The sequence below is a fragment of the Engystomops pustulosus genome, chromosome 5, assembly GCF_040894005.1.
Source record: "Engystomops pustulosus chromosome 5, aEngPut4.maternal, whole genome shotgun sequence".
Classification (NCBI taxonomy): Eukaryota; Metazoa; Chordata; class Amphibia; order Anura; family Leptodactylidae; genus Engystomops; species Engystomops pustulosus.
The window spans coordinates 147,870,158-147,894,762 of NC_092415.1; the positions used below are offsets into that span (position 1 = coordinate 147,870,158).

At 43.7% G+C, this 24,605-nt stretch overlaps 2 protein-coding genes across 6 annotated transcripts in view; one reads left to right on the top strand and one right to left on the bottom strand.

Moving 5' to 3' along the window:
* Nucleotides 1-375: 375 nt before the first annotated feature.
* On the top strand, nt 376-21,558 carry STK17A (serine/threonine kinase 17a). The gene is made up of 7 exons (XM_072153347.1): nt 376-729; nt 11,062-11,274; nt 15,991-16,135; nt 17,640-17,766; nt 17,843-17,891; nt 17,981-18,157; nt 19,178-21,558. The coding sequence occupies exons 1-7, from the start codon at nt 542-544 to the stop codon at nt 19,512-19,514; spliced, it is 1,236 nt and encodes a 411-aa protein (XP_072009448.1). The 5' UTR covers nt 376-541; the 3' UTR covers nt 19,515-21,558.
* A 1,877-nt stretch (nt 21,559-23,435) lies between these two features.
* The window catches only part of COA1 (cytochrome c oxidase assembly factor 1), a 58,379-nt gene continuing 57,209 nt past the window's right edge, over nt 23,436-24,605 (bottom strand). For all 5 annotated transcript variants that reach the window (XM_072153353.1, XM_072153349.1, XM_072153350.1 and 2 more), the window contains 2 exons: nt 24,058-24,134; nt 23,436-23,977 (listed from right to left, as the gene is read on the bottom strand). In XM_072153353.1, the coding sequence (XP_072009454.1) occupies nt 23,881-23,977; nt 24,058-24,134 (174 nt within the window). In that variant the 3' untranslated portion in view covers nt 23,436-23,880. The remainder of the gene's footprint in view (nt 23,978-24,057; nt 24,135-24,605) is intronic.

Genomic DNA, 24,605 nt, shown 5'->3' on the forward strand with positions numbered 1-24,605 from the left:
TTGGACACAGTAGAAGGCATTATACTTTGTGGGGGGCATTAAGGTCGATTTATACTATGCTTGGTGGTGGAACATGGGGAATGGCAATGGGTGGTTACCCCTCTGTAAAATGAATCCCTACATTACTGGTGCCTTGGATAAAAGCGCTTGTGAGCCACAGCGTCAGAGGACATATTCTGTATGGGACAGGACCTGTCATAGGCAGAGTATATGGCGCCCGGGACGCTTCAGCGCCCTCTACAGGACAACCCCTGTGACTCAGGTAAGGCAGCGCGGAAGCGCCTTTCAGTTTGATTGACAGCCAGGCCCCGCCTTTCCCCTCTGCTTTGCTAGTAGAAACCCGTACGTGGGGGGAGGACGCGCCCTGTGGGCGTGGTCACACGAAACCCCCGCACTAGGAAGTTGTGCCGCCAGCTCAGTGAGTTGTCGCTGCTGGTAGTGAGTGTAGTGAGAGGCGTCTCACCCGCCGTGTACGGGACCACTGCAGCGCTGCCCCCGCTCTCTAGGCTTACCGTGCCCTCAGGTTGGCACTGCCCCTAGGATGATCCCGGAGGAAAGCTATGGCGTGATGGAGAAATGCTGCCGGACACCGAGGACTGTGCGGAGGCAGCAGATGGAGGAGAGGAAGCCCCATGACAGGCCGGGACTGCTGGGAGAGCCGTGTACCCCCATCCAGAGCCAGCCATTCAGCAGCCGCTACACCATAGCCCCCGGGCATGAGCTGGGCAGGTAAGGGGCAGCACCTGGGCATCACTGGGGTGTGTGGTGGGTAGTGCTGCCAGGGCTTTGCCACCCCAAACCTACATATATTATGTTCCCGCACCCCCATGGTAGGTGGGCATGGTAATAATCACCTCCTGGCACCCGCATCCTGAGATACAGGATACACAATATGGTGCCCACTTGTAGGACCCTTTATGGAGACGTCACGTGTAGTAAGGGATGAAATGTTACATGTCAGGGTAATATCCAGGGAAGATCCCATAGCCTGAGTGCCGCCCGGGTTTGGTGGGCACCAGTGTGGTGGTCCAGGAAGTAACTACTAGTGTCCTTGACTTTCTACGTCTAAGATTATATAAGATCATATAAGGTTTAGTGCAATAATCTTCTCCTATAGGTTTCTTGCAGTATGGATATACATTGAGGCTGGCAGAGCTGAGCACATCCCCCTGCAGCCACTGCTGTGTCTGAGATGATGTAACATCTTTTTAGGTTCAGTATAATAATCATTGATTTGGGCACAGACAAGGCGTAATGTGCGCCCCCATTACTCAGTGCTCTTGTGTAGTGTGCGATGTGTAATCTTCCGCTTATTTTACCACAATATCTGCGTTTCCTGTGATTGAGAAATCCCCTGTGAAGTGGAGATGTTACTCGGTGATAATCTCATCCATTATACTGTTAAAGGACATTTGCTGATAAATGCAGGTCTCTTGTTACCTGATGGATAGGACCCTTGTGATTCCTTACTAAGTAGATTCTAACTGGTTAACTTCATCATGAAGGTGCTAATCTGTTTTACCAATCGTCACTTGTCACCCTAATGATAAGAGACTGTGTGGTCATCACCTGTACAGGTATGTGCTTGATAAGGACCTGTGTATGAGAGATATAGGTCTACTTGGTTATTATACATTACTGTTACTAGTAAGGACGCAAGTTACATTATGACTCTGCAGTGTAGATTCAGAGGAAGACGGAAACTCCCACCATTCCTACTACTATATACTGACTGCCTCTATATGTCTACCCCGGATCACCCTATTACTTATTTCCTAAGACAGCCCTGGTAAACTGGTCTTTTCCTCTACACAGGTGGCATTGTTGATCTCCCTGTTGAGTGGGCAAAGCTAGGCAGAAGAAATGACCTAAAATGTCTCTGCCGGGGCTTGTGTGGCATCGCACATGTGAATTGCCCTTTTGACTGTACTGTAGCTGTGTTGAGTCCTAGAGTTGCGTGTCGGACATATAATCTGTCTGTGTGAGTGGGCACTACCCGGTACACAGACAGGATGGTGTGTATGTGATGCCGCTGGGCACCAGTCCCAGTCTGATGTGCTGCCCACAACAAAGCCCTTGTGCTTACCGAGTGACATTCAGCCAGATGCCCCAGATGTGGGTGAATTGGCAGAACGTAGGAAGTGGGATTGCAGCTAACCCATTTTATGTCCCGGTTTCTCCTGGGCGCTAGTGTAGCAGCTTATCCCTGTGGGCTTCTTCACCCCCCCACCTCCACCCCAGAACTTTCCTGCCGCAGATGTGATGTATGTGACATATTCTAGCTCATTACATGTCAGTGTTTGTATAGGGTTGATATGGCTCCCGGACAGGGTTCATACTTCACTGATTCCTGGCAGGTCCGTGACCGGCAGCATTCCACTATTTTATTACTCTTCAGTTTATTGCAAACTGGGAGGCAGGTGGCAAATATTACATCCGTGTGGTAAGAGTCCAGGGGAGGGAGCGCTGCACTCGGGCTTTCGTTATTTGCTCAAGTAGACGATGACCTTGTGATACTTGTCAGTATTTTACCATTCAGCAGAATTATGATGTAACTTTACAGCCAAAGGTTATTGGGCATCTATTACCTTGTTATCAGTGGGCTCCAGGACGGCTGGTTGGCACATATACACTTGTTATCAGCATTATAACCACAATAACCTGCTGAGGGGATGACATTCTGGGAATTAGATTACCTGGACAATGTGCCAGATGTTTTCATAGGGAATATTTGGTCTGTGGAATATGCTCTGTGTGAAGGTCGCATCTTCTGTACGAACCCAAACTACACTCTGCATCAGAGATCAATGCGGCTACTGCCCTTTACTCACTTACACCTGAGTAGAGGACAACACATCCACAGTCGCCTGGACCAATTGATGACTTTTGCTCTGCCATGCCTTGCCATGGTCTGGAGATGTGGCCCTCACACATGCCATGTTCTCTAATTTATAGGGGCAATTTTTCCATTATGGTGCTTTCATCTTTCAATTTGTATTGGCACTTTAGAGCCAACTTTAGGTTGGGATCTACCGCAGCCAACCTAAAATTACTGACTTGAGTATGCACATTGGAAGAAAGTCACACGCAAATTAAGGTTTATTAGATTTTCCCATTCTTAATTTTTGCTCACAGCAAATTTTAATGGGCCAGTAGTTAAGTGTCCCTATCTACTTCTAGTATACCTGTCTGCTGTGCAGTTTGTATAATATGTCTCAATGTTCTCATTGGACTCGTGTCTGGTGCTCCAGGCACTCTTCATTACCCCCACGTAAACTCCCCCAAGGAGACTTGTCATGTATAGGCAGATTTGGGATATTAAAGCATTGGTCCGTGTGGATGCTGCTGCTAGTAAGTTGCTTTTTCATTTTAGATAGAAAGACTAAACAAATCCATAAGACCCCCAGCCAATGTGCACAAGTGAAGCTTTTTTTTATTGATGTAGTTAGTGTGAATATCTGCGAGGGATGATTGATGTATAGGAAATGTTAATGTACGTGTCATAAGAACGCTGAAGGCTTGGGTAAGGCTGGTATGTGAGCTATGTGCCTAGATTATTGCCTGTGAAGGTACATGAAGAAGGAGTCATGTGTCCAATGGGAAATAAACAAGCTGTCAGGCCCTGATTTATCCTCTGCCCATGCAGGGAGCTGATAACATGGGGCACAGTTGGATGCCCCCCTATCACTGAGCACATGCCTTCCATTATTCCACAAGCCTTTGATCAATCTGCTGCCCTAACCCTATGTGGCACTAGTTTACCTATGTGCAGTCCTTGGATGTGTGGAAGGTCATGGGATGATGCTGGGACTCCCCGGCTGATCTTTGTGACGCCTGTTTTATGTGCTTCTGGTGACCCTGGACAAATTGCTCAAGATCAAAAGCTCCTTATGAGTAAAACAAGAAAGCCGTTCTGCTGCCTCATTGATGGACGCACAGGGGACCATAGAAAATGTGCAGGGAAGTATTTATAAGGCCTCTGCTCCTTGTGATAAGGAGTCCTTACCCCCGGGAAAGAGCTTATTTGTGTAATAATCCACGTTATAAGAGGGAATGGCAGACATGTAAACATCCACTTTGTTGTCACTTCCTGTATTGAAGGATAAAATGCAGTAAATCTCCTACTTTACTTTGTCTTTAAGGAAATTTTGGTACAGCGCTCGGCTATCTTTCTTAGTTGCAATATGTACTCCATGTAAACCCGACCCAACATGGTCAGTAAGTGCCCGGGGTGGAATTTGTAGCAATCTCCGACTCGTCATCTGCCCTTGTGGCCATAACAAACGGCTATTACCCAGGGATGATGATAATAAATCTTTATATAGCGCCATCATAACGCTTTACAGAACCTGGGGTACATATGCAAATAAAATCAGATACCACAGTAATATTAGTAGTTCATAACCTAGACAGGCCCTGCTCACAAGAGCTTACAATCTGAGGAGGAAGGGGACACAGGACGTGGCGGTGATGGGATAATAGTCCAGCCATTCGGAGCCTCTTGATGTATCCGGAGGGGCAGCGTATGATAAATGTCCCCCTATGTGTACAGATTTATCTACTAGTATATGCCAATCTGTCTCAGCAGTGCACTGTAGATATATGTTGGCCTGTATAAGCAGTTATTATAATGAATGGTAATGGTGGCCACTAGAGAAGCCTGAGCTGTGCTGCCGATGAGCGGCTAATAACTCGGTATGTGCTATGCAGTCATGTTGTGTGACCACTGGTTTCCTGGTGATTTCTGGATACTACATATAACCTGTGATGGGTTTAGTTGTACATAGACCGTCCCCTGCACCATTATACTGCTATGAGATTATATGTCATCTATAATAAACTTCCTGCCGTGCGCCTTCAGTTTCATTATTGTGTACTCCTGGATCACAAGCCCCAGCCCCGGCTTGGTTGCTATGCATTAGTTTGCCAAACAATGAGATCCCTCTTCCTTCAATTCCATGTACAGGGCTTGTGATTTATAGGATTGTCTTGTGACGTCCGCCTTACAGGGTGCACCACAGATGTGTAAATGCTGCAGGAGACGGGTAGAACCAGCCCTACCTGTCTGTCAGTCGCTTGTATTAATGGCTTTGTAATTGAACATATCTAGGAAGCCGGTCACATTTTACTCTACAAATGTATGTTTCCTATGGAGGATACCAGAAGGTTTGAAGATAGGGATCACTCGTTGCTGTGTACATACAGTAGATGAAGCTACTGGTAACCAATACACTGTGGTTTCTACATTTCTGGCTATTCTTCCTTGATGGGACCAGCAGTGTCATCGGCTCTAGGATCACTCTGGGGTCTTCTTTGCAACGTACAAATCTCATTGCGGTGTTACACTGACAACATATTCAAGTAGTGTTTTCTGGGTATTGAGGAGCCTCCAGAGATTTAACCTCCCCAACAAAGTATACTCAGTGTTTTCAAACTTCAATTGCATATAGATGGGACTCTGAAAATGATAACTGCAAAAAATCCCCCACAAATACAGTAATAATATATAGAATCTTTCCCCTAAATACTAAATTGATCTGCTCAGCTCCCACTGCTCTATAACATGCTGCCTGCAGGTAGGACAATATTCACAATCTGCTTGGTTACCCCCTGCTCTATAACATGCTGCTTGCAGGTTGGGGACTGTTCACAATCTGCACATCTCGTCCTGCTCTATAACATGCTGCCTGCAGGTTGGGGACTGTTCACAATCTGCACATCTCTTCCTGCTCTATAACATGCTGCCTGCAGGTTGGGGACTGTTCACAATCTGCACATCTCGTCCTGCTCTATAACATGCTGCCTGCAGGTTGGGGACTGTTCACAATCTGCACATCTCGTCCTGCTCTATAACATGCTGCCTGCAGGTTGGGGACTGTTCACAATCTGCACATCTCTTCCTGCTCTATAACATGCTGCCTGCAGGTTGGGGACTGTTCACAATCTGCACATCTCTTCCTGCTCTATAACATGCTGCCTGCAGGTTGGGGACTGTTCACAATCTGCACATCTCTTCCTGCTATATAACATGCTGCCTGCAGGTTGGGGACTGTTCACAATCTGCACATCTCGTCCTGCTCTATAACATGCTGCCTGCAGGTTGGGGACTGTTCACAATATGCACATCTCGTCCTGCTCTATAACATGCTGCCTGCAGGTTGGGGACTGTTCACAATATGCACATCTCTTCCTGCTCTATAACATGCTGCCTGCAGGTAGGGTATGAATCACAATCTGCTCAGTTCTCCCTCCTCTATAACATGCTATCTGAACTTAGGGCACTATTCACAATCTCCACTGCTCCTCCTGCTCTAAGGCATGCTGTCTAAAGCTAGAACACTATTTACAATCTGCTTCTTCTGCTCTATATTATGCTGCCTGCAGGCAGGGCACTGCTCCTCCTGCTCTATAACATCCTGCACATAAGCATTTTCATGGTGGCAGGTTCACTATGTATTCATATGACAGAGTAAATATTTGTCAGGGTGATTGGCATTTCCTTGGCACATAAGTGTAAGCTCTATGATGCCCAGTTATACAGGTGTTGTGTGGTGAAGGAAGCCTCCATTTTGTAGCGTGTTAATATTAATGACTTGTCTCTAGTTCCTAATGAGCGGATGGTAGCGCAGTATTGGAACAATTTGTAATGAGTTGGAAGAACATTAGTTCCCACTTCTTTGTCCTGGCAGAGGACCCAATCACAGGCTATTAGAGCTGCCAGTCACACGCGCTCTCCTTTCCCATTACATAATGCTTCGTCCTGCAGCATCCCTGCAGCTTGATGCTTTGTCTTCTGTAGTGTTATCTACTAGCGTTGCAACCATAGCAGAATATTGCGTGCAATTCCGATACCCGGAGAAGTATCGCAATACTTGATACCAATACAATACTTTTAAGAAAAGAAAAAAAAGTCATATCTGGATTCAATGTTGCAAAGGTCACATGGGGTGTTTACATTGCGTTTAGAAACACAATGCAAATGTCTGGGGCGGGGCTCAGCCCAATCGCATATGCATTTCCAGTGAAACGCATGCAATTAGTAACGGTCAAGGCTATGGTTGTCCTGGTAATGTTAAAATTAAACATTTTATATTGTTTGTGTCTTATACATTTTTATGCAATTTAGCTATATTAATTATGTTTGTTTTTTGTTTGTTTTTTTTTTAAACTGGAAAATTACCGAATCCCGTTATTGAACCGTCCGAGTTTGAAATTTCAAACAAGTATTGAGGTTTTGATACATCGTGCAACCCTATATCTAGGATTTGTATCTAACCTTTCACCATACTCTTCATAGGTGTATTCTGTATATATCAGAATGAAGACGTGGCATCCCCTCTGCTGTGTCTGTATAAATGTCTCTTAGCTGCTTGATGAAAACCTAGCTGCCGTGACTCCCTGTTCCCCCTTGCATTGTGGTCTGACATCTGATTTTCAGCAGAGGGTTACCCTGGTGGAATTGAAGGGATAAGAGCCTGAATAAGTGTAAAAGGAAGCCCTTTTCTCTGAGATCTGTTAAAGAGTTTCTTATAGTCGCTTGTTCTGATTTCTGATAATTCCATTGAAAGCACCACAACTCAACTTGTATAAAGGAATGGACACAGCAGAGCGGGTCATACCATTTCCATAACTTTTGGGACCGATCTCTATGACTCCTCCTTAAAGGAAACCTACCATGAGAAATTGACCTTAAAGGACACCTGTCATCAGGTCTGTGTCACTTGTCCTGTCACTACTACCTGTTGGAGCAGCTCACAAGGATCCCATCCCAGCCTTTATCTAGTTATTTCATACATTAATCATTGTAAAATCATCTATTCTTTATTATGTAAATGAGGCTGGTCACATGGTCAGAGGCAGTGATGTCACCCCTGTTACCCCTCCCCTCTCCTCCCCCTGCTACATCAGCTACACATGAATCTGACATGTTCTGCTGTAACATGGCTGCCTGAAGCTACTGTATCTCTCCTATACACACACACATGCACACACAGGCTGCAGGGGGCGTGGCCACCAGCACCAGGAAGCACATCATTATACAGCCTCACACCATTATACAGCCTCACATCATTATACAGCCTCACATCATTATACAGCCTCACATCATTATACAGCCTCACATCATTATACAGCCTCACATCATTATACAGCCTCACATCATTATACAGCCTCACATCATTATACAGGCTGTCAGTCATGCACTGGGGGTGTGGCTGTGCCTCCCACTCATGAATAAGGTGGACAGCTTGAATATGCTAATGCTTCATTGGATATCTCACAGGTCATTTGCATACAGCTTTAGGACCTCATTGCTTAGGTTTACAGGCATGTAGAGGGACAATGAAGGGATAGAGGCAATGCTCTCTAATGGCAGTTTATGAAAATATATTTAGTTTAGGGGGGTTATTTTGCATGATGGGTTCTCTTTTAAGAAATAGATTTGATGGTAGATTACTCCTGCCTGCCTCTGCCCTAAACTGTAATTTTACTAATCCGGAAACCTAACTTGTTAAAAACATTATTTTAGTAATAGGTAAATTAATTGCTACTGGGTCATGTACTAGCCTGGCCGGGCACTGGGAGCTAAGGCTACTCCGCTCCCTAGTAGCCACTGTAGTTAATTTACGTATTACTAAAATAACATTTTTAACAAGTTGGTTCTAGGATTATTAAATTACAGAGCTGGGACATGGGCAGTCGGGAGGAATCTACCCTCAGATCTACTTCTGATCTCATGGTAGGTTTCCTCTAACCACACTATTGGGGCACTGTTCACATTACACCCTGTGCTATCCTGCGGTGAATCGGTTTCTCTTGCAATTGCATTGGGTCCACTGTGTTGTGGCTCTGACACTACAGCATGGCCTCTGTTATAATCTGAGGTCACCCTGTGCCCCTCTGATTATTGGGGTACATTATCTGTGCATATACTGATGCAGTGAAGGCCTGACCCCTGGTAGATGACATGCAGCCTGTGCGGTACCTGGTGACATTGGAAGCAGCAAACATTTACATATGTTGTGTCCTTGGCTGCAGTGTGTGTATGTGGAAAGCTTCTGTGGTGTGGAGGACCTGGTTACCGCCTGGCTTTCTAGTTTAGTACCGTGCTTCTGTGCTCTCGCCATGTAGTGTGTGGGGTTAGTGTTTGCCTAGAAGTAGGTCAGCGTACAATGCGGTTTAGGCTTTTCATCCAGGCATGACTTCATGCTGCAGAAATGTGCAGGACAAAAGCGTGTTTACATTCCCTGTATCCATGGTGGGCTTCTGCTCATCTCTGGGAGGGGGGGCTTTCCTATACCATTTCACTGCTTCTGCTCTACCTGTCGGTTTGGGGATCTTATTGTAGGCAGGCTTCATAAACACAATCAACTTTCTGTAATACTTGTAATAAAATGTATGTTCCACTGTAGTTTTACGTAGTTACTTGCATTACATAGGAGTTTTAAGGTGAATCCAGCGGCTAGTATAGAATCTCTACTGACCCTGGGGGAGTTGTACATTACAGGAGCTGCTGAACAATGTGGCTGTCAGGTGCCTGCTGTGTATTCCCCTGGCCACGGGCTATGTACACTGCATACCAAGCTACTGTGTACTACGTGGAGCGCAGTGTGGTCATATTGCCATGTTCAGAGCCCTATGGCAATGTCTTGTTGTTTTAAAACCAATAAAAACAGAATTGCTAAAAAAAAAAAGATTAAAATAAAAATGTGAAGATCTGTGATTTTGGCTGCTGTAATTTCCTCTAGTATCCTCCATGTCTTTGAATCGCTGGTTGACCTATGTATTTTTCTGCAGTGTGACAGGAGCACATGAACCTTTTGTTTTGGGCATGGCTTTTTTTTCAACTTGTGCTTAGGAGTCTCTCTTCAAATTTTGCCATTGTCTAGTTTTCTGCAGTGCAGTTTATCAGCTGATTACAGATGTTAAGGTTGTGATAGGCGCTTGACATCGCTCCCTGTCAGGAACCTTGCTGCTCGCTGACTGGATCTGACTTGCGTTCAGGAAGGGAGCCTGCCGGGTTTAACTGGACTGTGCTCTCATAGCTCTCCGCCCTCCAAGAACCTGAGTGATATAGCTGCCACCACTGGTCATATATAGGCTGAGGAGACTCCTAGTATATAATCTGCACCAATATTAGATTACAGTCACAAATGAAGAAATAACTGTAGGTAATGTCTCTGGACATTTAATATCAAAAGGACAGTGCATACAATTTAAAAAGGGTTTTAATACAAAAAGGGTGACGCATTAAATGGACATTAAAATGCAATGGAGACTTTCATCTAAATATATTCTAAGATTCCTTGAGCAGCCCCCCTGCTTGTGATGACACCAGGAAGCCTGGCATATGGTAATTGCCTTTTATCACTAGCGGGTCTAAACCAACCTTGTATGGCTCTTTCTTGGCTGATTATCTTGCCCTGTGGGCATCCTATACACTTGGTTGTAATCCCAGCTTTTTGCTCACTATACCCCTCACACATACATACTATGCATGTTGCTTTTAGTGGTAATAGTTTAGGATTTATATAATTGCTCCGTGCTGTGGTGAAGCCACCTCTTCGCTGTTGCCATAGTTACTGTAGAAGCCTACCTGTACTTATTAGGGAAATTGGTGAAGCTGAAATATGGATTATGCCACATTTTCCTTTGACCTTTAGTGAGTAGGCCATAACCTATAACTGGTGAGAGGATTTAGAGGTGCTGACATGTTCTCTTTAACTTGCATATATTAAAAGGTAAAACTCCTAAGACTCATCTGATAAACAGAAAATCCAGGAGCACAAAGCCAAAAACAGAGGTACATGTGCCCCAGAGTGTTTGGGGTTTGCACATAGACTCCACAGTACAGCTTGTATCCTGCTGATGATGTGTGGGGATGTAGCGGTACAGCGGTAGAGGTGCACTGTGTAGCCTTCATCACCCACTGACAAATTAAAATAGAAGCAAAAACCTTTTTATGGGACGTAATAGAAGACAGTACATAAATTATTCAAACACCTTCTCTTTTCACATTTCTATGTAAATTGTTTTTAACACTTTTTTTTTTCCTGTTTTTAGGGGAAAATTTGCTGTGGTTCGAAAATGTATTGAAAAAGAAACCGAGAAAGAATTTGCTGCAAAAATCATGAGAAAACGAAGAAAGGGACAGGACTGCCGTATGGAAATCCTGCATGAGATTGCAGTCTTGGAGCTGGCGAAGGACAACCCTTGGGTCATCAAGCTGCACGAGGTGTACGAGACGGCGACGGAAATGATCCTGGTCTTAGAATAGTAAGTAAAGGACTGTGCCTACAATTGTCCAATACCGTACAGTCTCTGCCTTTGCAGCCCATACTAAAGGGGTTAAACATTAACTTTCTGACGTGATGTCTTGACGTGAGCGATAATATAATGCAAACAGAGCAGGTGTTGTCCCCTATAACCTCAGCACGTCCCTGCTATATATAGGTGGGAAGGAATGACTTTCTTCCTGAATTATATAACTTTTTACATGTTTTGTCCTGTGTATGATCTTGTGTTTGCAGACAGTAGTGATACTATTACTGGGTTCCATGTTGGAAGATTAAATGTTTGCACTTCAGTGATGTGATGTATAAGTAACATATGTAGCCTTTTACTTGCATTGTAATGGTTTCACATCTCTGAGTAACTTGTATCTTATGACTCGTGTAATTATTATAATCGTCACATAATTCAGGTTTGTGTATGGAGGGGTCTTCTGGGACTCTCGTGTTATTTGTAGACCTACAAGTTTCCTTTTTTTGCTATATGTTCATCATGGCTTTTACCTCTCACAAGACCAATTGGCCTTCCCCACATTATTCTATATACACAATCCCTGGAGGGTCAGCAGCGCCTCAATAACTAACAATTGTTTGCTGGTTAAGATGTGGAAAGTTTCTCTGTTAGTAGCAGCGAGCAGAATTATGCATGCAGCTCTTGATGAAAGTGCGAAAGATGTAACTAAGTGCAGGATACCTAACAGATATGTAAGCCTTGTATAAGCTTTTACAGGTTGCTTTAGTTAATGAAAGGATATTATGGATGGAGAGAAGCTGAGCTCTGTGGTATATTTTCTAGAATGTGAAAGAGTTGATTCGTCAGGTATACCCCACTGCCCCATAGGATGATTGACAACCCCCCTCAGTGTACACACCGGTACCGGAGAAGGCCACCAGCCATCCTGTGTATGGCCACTCCAAGCAGGATGCTCCGACTCCCCCAGTTATTTGTTAGTAATGGGTTTGGCGGTCATATATTTAGAAGAAGTCTGTGTTAGTCTTATTTGCTGTAGCTGGCAATTGGCTTTTGTCCCCTATGTGCAAGCATTAGAAGAAAGGCTGCATTGTGGCATTATTTGTGCCCTGGCATCATGCCCAGCACTCACGCTCCAAACACAAACAGTTTGTAAAACAAAAATCTGCTCCGGCCTGGCCCTCTGTACTTCTCACACCATCCCATAGTTGTGTGTCTTCTCTGCTAGCCTGCACGTCCTCGCTCACCCTAAATCTTGGGGCACCCCATGGCTCCTGAGAATGCAGGGCATGGCTCCTTCCCATTAAATGTCTTGTAGTGTCAGGATATAAAGGTCAGACTTCTATAGGTTTGTAGCATACAGTACGGTTACCTTTTGCCCTTCTGGTGCTTGTGGTGTGTTCACATGCTTTGTTTCCCATGCTAAACATAGACTGCAGTGAAGAATATATTGTATTTTATCAAATAAGAGGAAGTGTATCTCATTTCCCACCATACAACAATGTTCACCGGCTAAGTGTCACCTCGCACTACTTAATGACTACACGGAGCCCCTGGTACCGCTGAGTCGTATATGTATTCTGTATGCTGAGGTATCCATGTGGAACAGCATGTGTCTGTCGGATGACGCTGTAATCTGCTCTTCACTGTAGGGTATTAGGGTAATATGTGCGGCCGGGTGCACGTGACTGGCTTCCTTATCACTTGGCTCCTTCGGTCTTCCCTCTGGGGAACATGGAGGTTTCCCATGTCTGTGGATAATGTATTGGACAGTGTTAATTGAGAAGTTATCATTTCCTTTGTTCATCAATTATTCATGGGTTTTGAGATGTCTGTTGTTTTATGAATATGCTTTTACATCTAGAAGCAAAGAATCTGTCCTCGTGATGAAAACCTATACTACAGCCATTGTCGTCTTGACCACAAGTCCCACCAAAAAAATGTTTTTCTAGGAAGATGTATAACACAATAATATTTGGGATAAATAAAAACTTTATCATCTTTGGAGAGTAGGGGCAAAGTGACCAGGACTTCTGTCATTCCGCAGGTCAAGGCTTTGGGTCTCCTGTGTGGGGGCCGTTCAAAGTAACAATGTAATAACCTGATTAATGTGGTTTGTGCTTTCTATAATAATAGATCTGCGAAAAATGCACCAAACTTAGAGTGGGTTTATGGGCATTTCTATTCCTAGCAATGAATAGGGCATTTTTCACAAATGTGTCCTGCAAACCATTGACTAGTTCCGTCAATGGCCTCGACATACACCGAACATAAGAGAACTCCAGTTGACTTGACTCTCAATTGAGTTTTCTTTTCTTTAGTGATGATGTGTGGATTTTCCCGCTAACCTTTTTAGGGACCATCTTTACAAAAGGCATTATTCCGTACAACAATGGGTTCTCGCCTTGGTTAAGAAACTGTAGACTGTTTTCTAAAGATAACGCGCTCTTGACTTCTCTGCAATGTCACGCTTACTGGTGGTATATAGACATTTCTTTTCAGGTACTGGTATTTTTTTCTCCTCTCTTGACTAGTAACATCTTGTGTCTTAAGTGTAGGGTTTTGTGGAGGTGTTGGGTAAGAAGCCTCATTGAGTAAGTCTTTTATATTGGGTTGGCTACACCTTGTCCTTTTGTTTTGAGTAAGATCCAATAAGTTTACTGCTTCCTGTTGTCTTTGCTGTACCTTGGCGTGTGCAAACTTTGAGAAGACTGTTATTTTAGTGTTTCCCCAGAGAAGAAGGAACTTTTGAGGCATTTTAGATTCTAATATCTGTTTTTATTTGACACAACACCTGGGAATCTAACCCTTTGGTTACAACTTGCCACACCTTGCCATATGCTTTTTCACGGTCCATTGGTTACAGCCCATAAGTCATTGACCTTTGAAGTCTGCTCGTATGTGAATAGCATTAGAAGAGTGCCCATGTTACAGACACAGCCCGGCACACATAAGCCACCTGCACTGACTTTTGGGGCTTGGTTAGTCCGCTCTTTCATGTGGCTGTAGAAACTACTGCTGTGTATGAGCCCATGTAAATACATGGTACCCTGTTTGGCTATTGCAATGTCAGAACACACGGTCCAAAATAATGTGTGGCCTTATTGAGTCAAATTTGTTTATGGTCAGTACCTGTTACACCATCCTCTTGATCATTGGACACGCAACGTGGTGTAATGCTGCAAATAAGTGGTTGGGGGGAAGTGGTTTTGGGGGGGGGGGCGGGTAAGGGCTTCTTTATCCTTTGGCCTGCTAAAGTAACCTCTTGGCATGGCCTTAAGTCTATTTGTCAACCATTATAGTCACAAGATGCCTGTTATATCTATATTACCATAGACCACAGGAGTCTGATGAGGTAACGCGTATACACGTGGGTATATCGGCTACATGCATATATACTAGGGAGTGTCATAAAAGCGATTCGGAAGGGTGCTAGTACGTGGTAGCGATTGCTTCCCCATGTATAAAGTGGTAGTCAAAGAAGAAATGGCTATTACAAGGCAGTGTGACATATAATACCATACACAACCTGTGGAAAGAGGAGCGGGTTCCCAGGGGGCAGCATTTCCTGTCCTGTGTGGGAAACATTCCAGGGATGTCTAGAGAAAGGAGGGAGAAGACTGGGTAGGCATTGAGCGGCCCCTCTGTCTTATTGGTTGGAGACTACAAGTCCACCTTGAAGGGTAACTATAGTACAGTAAGATAAGCTGCCCGGTTACTACATGAGGTGGTGTATGCCTTTAGCATTGTAATTCAGTAAGCGTGGACATTTCATCTTCACTATCCCCTGGGAAAAGCAGCCAGCTGATGATGTAAGCGGTTACACAAGCTGCTCTCATTGTGTGACATTGCTGTAGGCAAGCTCCTCTATTGTGCTACCTCCAAGAGGGTTACACAGCGCTGAACCCCTCCCGGTACACCGGACAGCAAGTTACCCTTCATTACATAACAACCTCCAGACAATGGCTGACTGGTCCTCATTATTGTTATTATACACTTCATGTAATTGTCTGCTTCCTACAGATGGAGGGGGAGGGCTGTGTAGTACAGGCCATAAAGCCCGGGATGTGGAACATAAATGTCCATTCTATATTCTAGATGCTGTATGAATAGCCTCTGATAAGTTGCATGTCTGGACATCCACCACATCTGGGGACAACAGACTTCATTTTCCCTGAGAGGACACTCTGCTGTGCTGCATGTTACTGCTTATCTCTCTGACATGGAGGCTACCCACCCGATGAGCAGCTGTGCATTACAGTGGTGGCTGTACACCCTAGGCCAGTGCTAGCAGACCTGTGGCACTTGTAGCCCTCTGTATGTGCCCCCGGCCATTGCCCAGCAGAGAGTTCACCAGACAGGCCTCTTCCTGCAGGACCTGCCCTGCTCATTGCTATTTTATAGTGACCCCTCCATGACTGCAGGAGGTGTGAACAGGGCCCAATTATCATACAGGGGCTTCACTTATCATGTAAATTTCCCCTCCAATCTAATGAAAGCTATAGCAGGGAGTGAAACGTTTCCAGTGACTTACAGCTCCACTTTGCAATAAGTGGGTTTAGGAATGGCTGACACTGCACTTGGGTATCTAGCTGAGGGATGTATATTTATAGCAGATGGGGGTACATGGTATAGGACCACAATGGCCTGTGCTGCTGCCTGTGACCATAGGGACTGTGTGTCAGACTGGACATTCAGGTCTTTGATGTGACCGTCCTCTCTGTTCCTTAGTGCTGCCGGCGGTGAAATCTTCAACCAGTGCATAGCAGAAAGGGAAGAGGCCTTCAAAGAGAAGGATGTCCAGAGGCTCATGAGACAGATCTTAAGAGGAATTTCCTTTCTCCACAGACACAATGTGGTCCATCTTGACCTGAAGGTAAGCACATATCAATGGTGGCTTTTATAGCTATGGAGGCAGGTTTACACTTCTGTCATTGTCACACTGTACATGGATGCCAGGGGGAGGCTCCTATGTGACATACACACTGCTTTGTTTCACACAATGAAGAGGATTGTCTGACACAAAAATCTACCTGATCCAGTTATATATAGATATGTTGTGCAACATTTTCTTTTTCCCTGTAAATCATTTCAGTTTCATGTTCTGAGGAAAGTGATAACCCAAATAATATTGCTATTTGCAATATATCAGATTTATCAGCCACTCTGTGGAGCGTACACCATTTATAACGCTGCTATCTGGACACGCACACTTATCAGCAAAGTCAATAGACATAAATCATATACACGGCAGTAAAATGTGGATTGGCAAACAGACCCTACGTGCTTAAAGAGAGGGAAATAGAGCTTCAATAATTGATCCGGTGGCTGCAGAGCTTGTTCTAGCGAGACGGCAACTGCTGATCAGACAAATCCCTTTCCAATTGTATGACCGGCCGCTGTGAAGAATCAGCACTAAATGCATTAATACTCTTCTGGCCACATGGCTACCCCAGGACCATTAGGAAACTGATCATTCTGGGCTGTTACAATAATGCGTCCAGCCTACAGCTCATACCTTGGAGAGGTGTTACATAGAAATGAGTCCTATGGACTTGGTGTCAGAACATCCTCAATCTCCCACAATGTGACTGACTTGGCAGAAAACTGTTATTTTATAGATCATATCAGAAAGCTTAGTCACGTATAAAGTGTCTTCACTAGTCGTGTGAAGCGGCTGCCGGGACGGTGCTGTAATTGCCGGGGTGCAGTCTTTTGTGATGGAGAAGGCTCGGCTTACCAGTGACTCATGTGTTTGTTTGGAACACAATATACTGAGAAAACATGGCTGGCTCAGTGTGCCATCATTATTCATCCCAAAATTGTTCTCCATAGTAGATAACTCAGTAGCAATGGCTGCTCATTTCCACTGAATAAATGTGGTTTGGTATTATTGACTTGGTAAGGAATTAGGAAAGGATGTGTCTGTTTCTTAACACATCTGTTACAAGTCCACCATAGCCCACATCGAAAGCGTACATTCTACCAAATCATCCAAGGCCCAATTCACACCTTTGTACATACCTCCATTATATTCCCTCACTATAAAAAAGTAACTGAAATCTAATGGTTCCAGTAAATTGTCCATTGATTTGAATGGAATTCTTTAATGGCTTCCATAGTTGTGGACCGAAGCTACAGTACTATTTTCTCCGTCGCTGGAAGTCAAAGAGAAGAATGTGCAAACAGACACTAACAGAAGCCACGCAAGTCTATGGACATTTGAATGGATCTGTTTGACTTCCGTTGTTTTAGGGACTAGATAATGGAGGTCTGAATACAAAACTAACCTTGGTGGCGCCTGGGGGTAGACGAGTGTATATGCAATGTGTATGTTACTGCTCAGTCATTTGACTGTCTTTTCCTCTCTTTTTAAATAGCCACAAAACATTTTACTGACCAGTGATCGGCCACTCGGTAACATAAAGATTGTGGATTTTGGTCTCTCCAGAATAGTCAACAACAATGAAGAACTAAGAGAGATCATGGGGACCCCAGAATATGTTGGTAAGAGTCTTTCATGTACGTTGTCTTCAGTTGGATTTAGTTGGCAGTGGAGTGACTGTATCCTTCCTTCTTTTAGCCCCTGAAATCTTGAGTTATGAGCCGATTAGTACAGCAACAGATATGTGGTAGGTTCTCTTCTGACTATATCTATTTATGGTGTATTGACCTGTCCTCTCCGCTGTGTTATGACCTCTTGGTTTATCTCCCCCCACAGGAGCATTGGTGTGTTGGCCTATGTAATGCTCACCGGTACATCCCCCTTCCTGGGAGATGACAAGCAACACACTTTTCTGAACATTTCCCAGCTCAACATCAGTTTCACAGAAGACTTTGAAGGAGTCTCAGAACCTGCAGTTGACTTCATGAAGAACCTTCTAGTGAGGGAACCTGAGTAAGTGGTGGCCTATTAGTTTATCTTGTGTTTCCTGGCTGCGCCCTCAGATCCTGCCTGAACTGATGACTGTACACTTTTACTTACTATGCGTGCCTGGTACTTGTACTTGTTTATCCGGGTGGTGTTCCTTATAAGCATGACCTCCTCATTGTCTCTATTGGACTAGACATCCTGGTTATCTGATCATAGGAAACGTGATGTTTGTATGCATTATTTATTGTAAGTGTTTACTATGGGATGGAGAGCCACTATTTGCTTCTACCACACTGTTTCCTGCTCGCTATTAGTGAGATGCTCTTTTCTCATAGTAGGTCAAAATTTGTTTTGCTACTCTCAACCACTGTGGAAGCTACATTTGGGAAAAACCCCAGGGGTAGGCCCCATATGCCTCCATGCAGTCCTGGCTCTAAGGCTGTAAATGTGAATCATGGCTGAAGGGAGGGTGCTGAGCATCGATTCCTGGGCTGTCCCAGGGCACTACTATCGGGCTGCAGGAGAATCGGGCCCAACCCCGTTGCACTTATGGATATAAAAAGGTGATCTTCATTGACTTGTGGCAGAAAATATTTTCCCACCCCAGAGTCCAGAGAATACTTTGTTAATCTAAAGTTAATCAGATGAGAACCGAACCCAAAAATGTGACTTGAAATTCACAGATCCTCATCTCTTGTTTCATAAAGAAAAAGCAACAAACACTCTCCAGCCTTAATGTGCCAAAGCAAGAATTGATTCCAAAATATGAAATGATTTCTACTTCTCCCTACTGTTGAATCCTTTCATGGATTCTCACAAATCTGCAATAAAAGCCCAAGATTTACTGATCGTGTCCAAAAGTAAGATGTAGACTAAACAGTATTAAATGATAGCAGATAGATCAGTGTGCAACTCAGAAAACGAAAAATCTGGCTCCTTTTTAAGAGTTTCTAGTCTTTTTTTCTTTTTTAATTCTAAGTTATTCTAGTAGTTGATTAAATATGATTTCTACTTTGCTTAAATACCACTACTCCTGTATTTCAGAGGGCGTGCAACAGCAGAGGATTGTCTCCAGCACCCCTGGCTGGCCGAAGGTGACCTCCCTGATCCTTACTCTAGTGCTATGTGTACAGTGCAAGACGACAAGCAAATCCTGCCTGAAGAAGAGGAGGAGCAGAAAGCGGAGAACTCCCCAGAAGCCTCTCCTGCCCAGCCGGACACAGAAGGACAGACTGTGACAGAGGAGCTGATATTAATGGCTTCTTACACATTGGGACAATGCAGACAGACTGAGCTGGAGAAACAAAGTGAAGCCATCACAAAGCGATTTAAGTTTGAGGAGCCGATGCTGCAAGAGATCCCAGGAGATTTTATCTACTGAGCTCAGGCGTTTGGAAAAGTGTGACTTTTACAGCTTGGACTTGGTTTTTCTTGCTGAAGTCATGGAGCTTCTCGGGGAGCTAGAAGTCGGTCAGCCTTCCCGTAATGGCAGTTGGTCATGATTGGCGATAAGAACCCGATTCACGCGTGCCATGTTACACCTCCAAGTCAACCGCCTCCGTCTGCTTGGTTAGAGATATATTTTTTTATTTTATTTATTTTTATAGGTATTTTTCCTTTTTTTTTTTTTTTTTTTTTTTTTTGCTTGTGCACCGTAATCTATCCCACTCTGATTTGTTGGACTGGCAACAGAGTAAGATCTATCAGTATCACTAGACGGGAAAGCGATGATTTTTTCAGTAGCATTGCTGAAATCTGGATGAAAGGAAGAAGAATATATTATTCAGCCAAGCGGTCAGTTATGGTAGAGGTGGCCGTGGTGTAGACAGTAGTAATGGCAATCTATCACATGAACATATACAAGGCCTGTGTGAGCTCCGTGGTCCTCGGGGTCTACTCATATATTCATGTGTATGTACCTCAAACCATTACAAAAAGGCTGCGTCCACCATATACAGCAACCTGTTTATTTTGTGCCAGTCCCTTCCTCCAAAAAAATATTCCACACCAATCTTGTAAATAGAAATGAAAATATACAGGAGAATGAAAAAAAATAGATTAATGCAATTATTCAGAGTAGCCTCCATGCCATCATAGAAGGTGCCAAAATGTGCTGTAGCAGCACAAAGCTGTGGACCAGGTATTACCAGAACTCCACCGTGGTCAATCCTGTACCTGCTAGTTTGGTTTGCAATTGTGACTGAATGGCCAGCATAATGCCCCAATACTTGCAACTGCAGAATTTAGGGCTTGGTTGGGCATTGTTGGACTCTATTGCATGCCTCCCAGTGTGAAGAGAACCTGTGCTCCGTACATGGACCTTCTCATTTGGTACATAAAATCTAATCAACAACCTGGAGCTAGTGCAGCTTTGAGCAGCTGAGTGAATGAGGACACTACTTTGCACTATATTGATGTAGTTTTATATACACATTGGATATTTTGTACTATTGGAGAACATCATCACCATTACAGCTTTGTGCCTCAAATACATAGAAGCAATTTTCAGGATGTTTTAAGTGCCTCTGACCACCTCCTTGTCCTATGGCCTGATATTCCTTAGAGTTTGATCTTTAGGCAGGGTCTACCCAGGGTCGTGTGACACAATGAATAGCCGAGGTTATATCATCTTAAATATTGGATACAGATCGGATGCGTCTTCCTCCTGTGAAATCGCCAAATCTTTTCCTAGATGAGCTGCATTAGGCTTTATCTATTTAGCTGTAATTCTACAATTTGTTAAGCTGCATAGTTAGGATATATTATCAAAACAGTTACACAACTAACTATCCCAACTTACTAGTTATAGTAACATCTGTATATAGGAGAGGTTGAAGTGAATGGCGCACTTATAACAAAGTTCTTCAGTCCTTTCTATAGTTGTAGTTACTAAATACATTGTTTGCACGTAACATATGACTGAGGTGATGGTAGCGATTCACAAGGCTGGTGGTCGTAGACTGTGACTACAGCCATGTTGTAGGCTAAAGAATGACCTGCCCCATAGTATTCAAAAAGAGCTGCTCTGGTCCTCCCATGAGTCTCCTACGACTTCTCCTTCCCATGTCTCACACTGCAGCAGTTCTTCCTCGTCTCCTCACGGTTAGTGAAGGTGAGGGCGCTCTACATAAACACCAGGATTTCCAAGCTTCCTTTTTATCTCTGTGGAAATGTAAGCTAGTAACACAGGACCAAGTCATGGTTCCCCCCTGCTCATTATAGGGGAGGGCTAGCCACGTCGTCTGACCCATCACTTGTACAGGGATCACAAGGCCAAGAGTGCATTCATCTGGCTGCTCAAAGCTCCGTCACGTGTCCATTTTTATGTGTCCGTTGTGCCTTTTTGTACAGTCCTTTTAATAAACCAGAGCTTGTTTTGTATAGTTCTATTAAAGTTTGTAAGTTATAAACAGCCTGTTAATAAATACTGTGTTATCTTTATTACTGGAAAATAAGATGTGTTTCTACTGATGGATTTTTCAGGCTGGAAAAGCCAATCCATGAATTTGAAGCTGTTTATAATAAAGAGATCTTCCACTCTGTGGACGTTCAATAACCCGTGTGTTGTCAGTCATGTGACTAGGAATTTCAGGTTTCTACAGTCCATCAACATTATCGTTCTATATACTGTACATGGGATGCAACTTCTCCTGTCATCCGAGAATGTACATGTAGTGTATCTGTAGAGTCTATGGACACATAGAGAGATTATATATATATATATAATTCTCACGCTCTAAGTCTGTCATACAAGGTCAATCCCAAAGCTAATCATCTTCTGAACCTTTAGTGGACCTAGTGTACATTATATTAAAGGTAATGTGTCACCAATTTTCATAGTGACCTGTATCACGGTTATCTAATCATTTTTTTTTTTTATTTTCAGATTGTTGTTTTTTTTTTTTTTTAAATTCTATTTTCTAGAATTGTTAGTAACACCATTGGGTGATCTACTAATAGAGCAGTTTCATGGCTAAAACTTAATTGAGGTCTATTGCCATGATTTGTGCAGATACGTGAATGAGCCATGACATTTATCAGTAATTATGGTGTTTTCTATAGAAAACTGTCATCCAGAGGTTGATGTGGATATGAAGCATTAATTTACATGCTTTTATCTTGGGATCTACAACAGCTAGAACCATGGTTTTGGTATCTGATAAGACTCTTTTCTACTTCAAACAGATTCAGGTTTGTGGTACTTTGATTCGCGGGACCAGCGATATAACGAACCATCATTACTGAACCAGAGACCTGATACAATTAGAAAGATGAGATTCTCTTCTGTAATATGATGTCATGGTTCTAAATACTTTAATACCCAATACATATGCATCTGAAATCATGCAGCCCTGCATCATGTTTGTTGTTCTGCGATTTACAGAACCGGAGATACAGAAGTTAAAAAAAAAAAAAAAAGGGGGGGGGGGAATAAGAATCTTTGTCTGCAACTTGCATTTTCATTGGTGTCTGGTTTGTGGATCAGAGCAGGAAGCCTGATGATGTTTAAAAATTACAACTCTCTTCTTTAATCTGAAAGGGGCTATACAACACAAGATCTAAACATCTACATTAATGACCCCCTCCAGCCTCTGAGCCTGGCTGCATCTCATTTTAGGCCGGTGGCACACGTAGCATTTTGAACCTGTTTTTGGGCCGTTTTTAAGCAGTCACATGGCATGCGATTTTTGAAAATGCATCTGTTTTTGACCGGTTTCACCAATTATCTTAATTAAAACGGGTCAAAAATGGATGCATTTTCCAAAAACGGACTGCTTAAAAACAGCCCCAAAACGCCACGTGTGCCACCGGCCTTAGGTCTCATGCACACATCAGCAGCTGCCACAAGCCGGTTGGAGGAGGGGGTGAGTGTCCATAGGAAAGTTGAGTGCCAGCTCAGACACGGTGCTGTGAGACAAATGTGCTCACCACATTGTGCCCACATGCAATGTCTAAGGCAGCCGGGAGCTGCCATCCTGTGGACCGGAGGCAAATATGATTCTACTATGCTCATTTTCTCATGACTTTAGAGGAGATTTTGCAACATCCCCCACCGGGGCCTAGCCTTTCTTCAGTGGTTGTAGACAGCTGGGGCACGCTGTGGTCACAGTGCTTGGTATTGAGACCGGAGGACAGGCCTACAGCCTGGGAGGTCTCCAGCAGGTGGTGTGTGTGTGCAAGAAATATGGAGGGAGAGGCTGATGCAATGGTTCCTCCCTGGGGCCAACCCTGAGGCGTATATGGGTGTCCCTGGATGGTGAACAGCCTGATCCAGGGACTAAACGGAGGCATGTTGTGTAAATCAACTTCCAGTTCTTTATTCAACTTCAAACAGCAGGCAACGGCCAAACAGTAGCAGTAGATTAAGCAGGCTGGAAGGTAGATGGAGATGGCTGGTCTGCAGGAAGGTTTACTCACAGCCCGGTGGTAGCTGGGGGTGGGGGGATGGGAGGGGGCAGGATATTAGGTAATTTACCAATACACATCTATTAATAGTTCTGCACTGCTTTCTTGATATGTGAAGTGACATTCAGACATTCATGTCCATAAAATGGCTGCAGATGGAGGGTCATGTGATCTGTGATTTTTAAATTATTTTTGTTAAACCTTTTTCATAATCTTCCCCATTTCTTTTCTTACTGTTTATTCTTTAATTTCTTGACACTGGTAAAAATATGACACAATTTCAGAGAATTTAATAAAATAAAAAATAAAAAAAATTAGCTCCAACTTAATAAGAAACACGACTACTTGTCTTCTCCCTCAGTAGTGGAGTCGTCAGAGTGGTAAATCGAGACGTCTTCACCGTTATTCAGTTTTAAAAGGACATCTTGTAGGTTCCACCTGAGGGGAGGTAAATATTGAAAATGAATGGTTGAAAAAACAAGGTAATAGTAGTGACAATGAACACTAGAAATACCCACCTCCGGCTGAACTGGTCTTTGACGGCTGTGCTATAGAGATGCCCGCCCATTGTGCTTCCTGACACTGGTATCTTGATCTGGAAGCACATGAAGCATAGATGTACAAACCAAAAAATTCTCAAATTCTTAATGTATGTCATCAGCTAATACTATAAGGAAGTCTGGAGATGAGTACATGTGCCTAAGGCGACTCATCATCGCACATTACAACATCACAGGAATGTCCTAAAGTAACCAGCTACAGTCCTACATCTTCAGAACATTCCAACACTTGGCCTGAGCTATGCAATGGTCTGAATGCTTTCACCCTACACTGGCATGTGGGTGACTGGTCGCACACATTACACCGCACTGGCTATTCCAAAACCAATTATTTTAATTGATGTATGCTTCAATGCAAAGTGGACAATTAGCTTTTGACAGCTGGTTATATCCTTGCAATGTGCCAGGCTGATATTCACTATACCTTACAATGGATACGTCCAGTCAAGTCCAAGAGGGATTTAAGATTGACACTACTGTACATTGCACTGGATAGGCCACATTTC

What these genes read in the sequence shown, in the direction of transcription:
- STK17A (XM_072153347.1), top strand. Translation starts at nt 542, where the DNA reads ATGATCCCGGAGGAAAGCTATGGCGTGATGGAGAAATGCTGCCGGACA. An exon ending in GGGGACCCCAGAATATGTTG is followed by an intron (nt 17,767 to 17,842) that starts GTAAGAGTCTTT and finishes TCCTTCTTTTAG; the next exon opens with CCCCTGAAATCTTGAGTTAT. An exon ending in AGTACAGCAACAGATATGTG is followed by an intron (nt 17,892 to 17,980) that starts GTAGGTTCTCTT and finishes CTCCCCCCACAG; the next exon opens with GAGCATTGGTGTGTTGGCCT.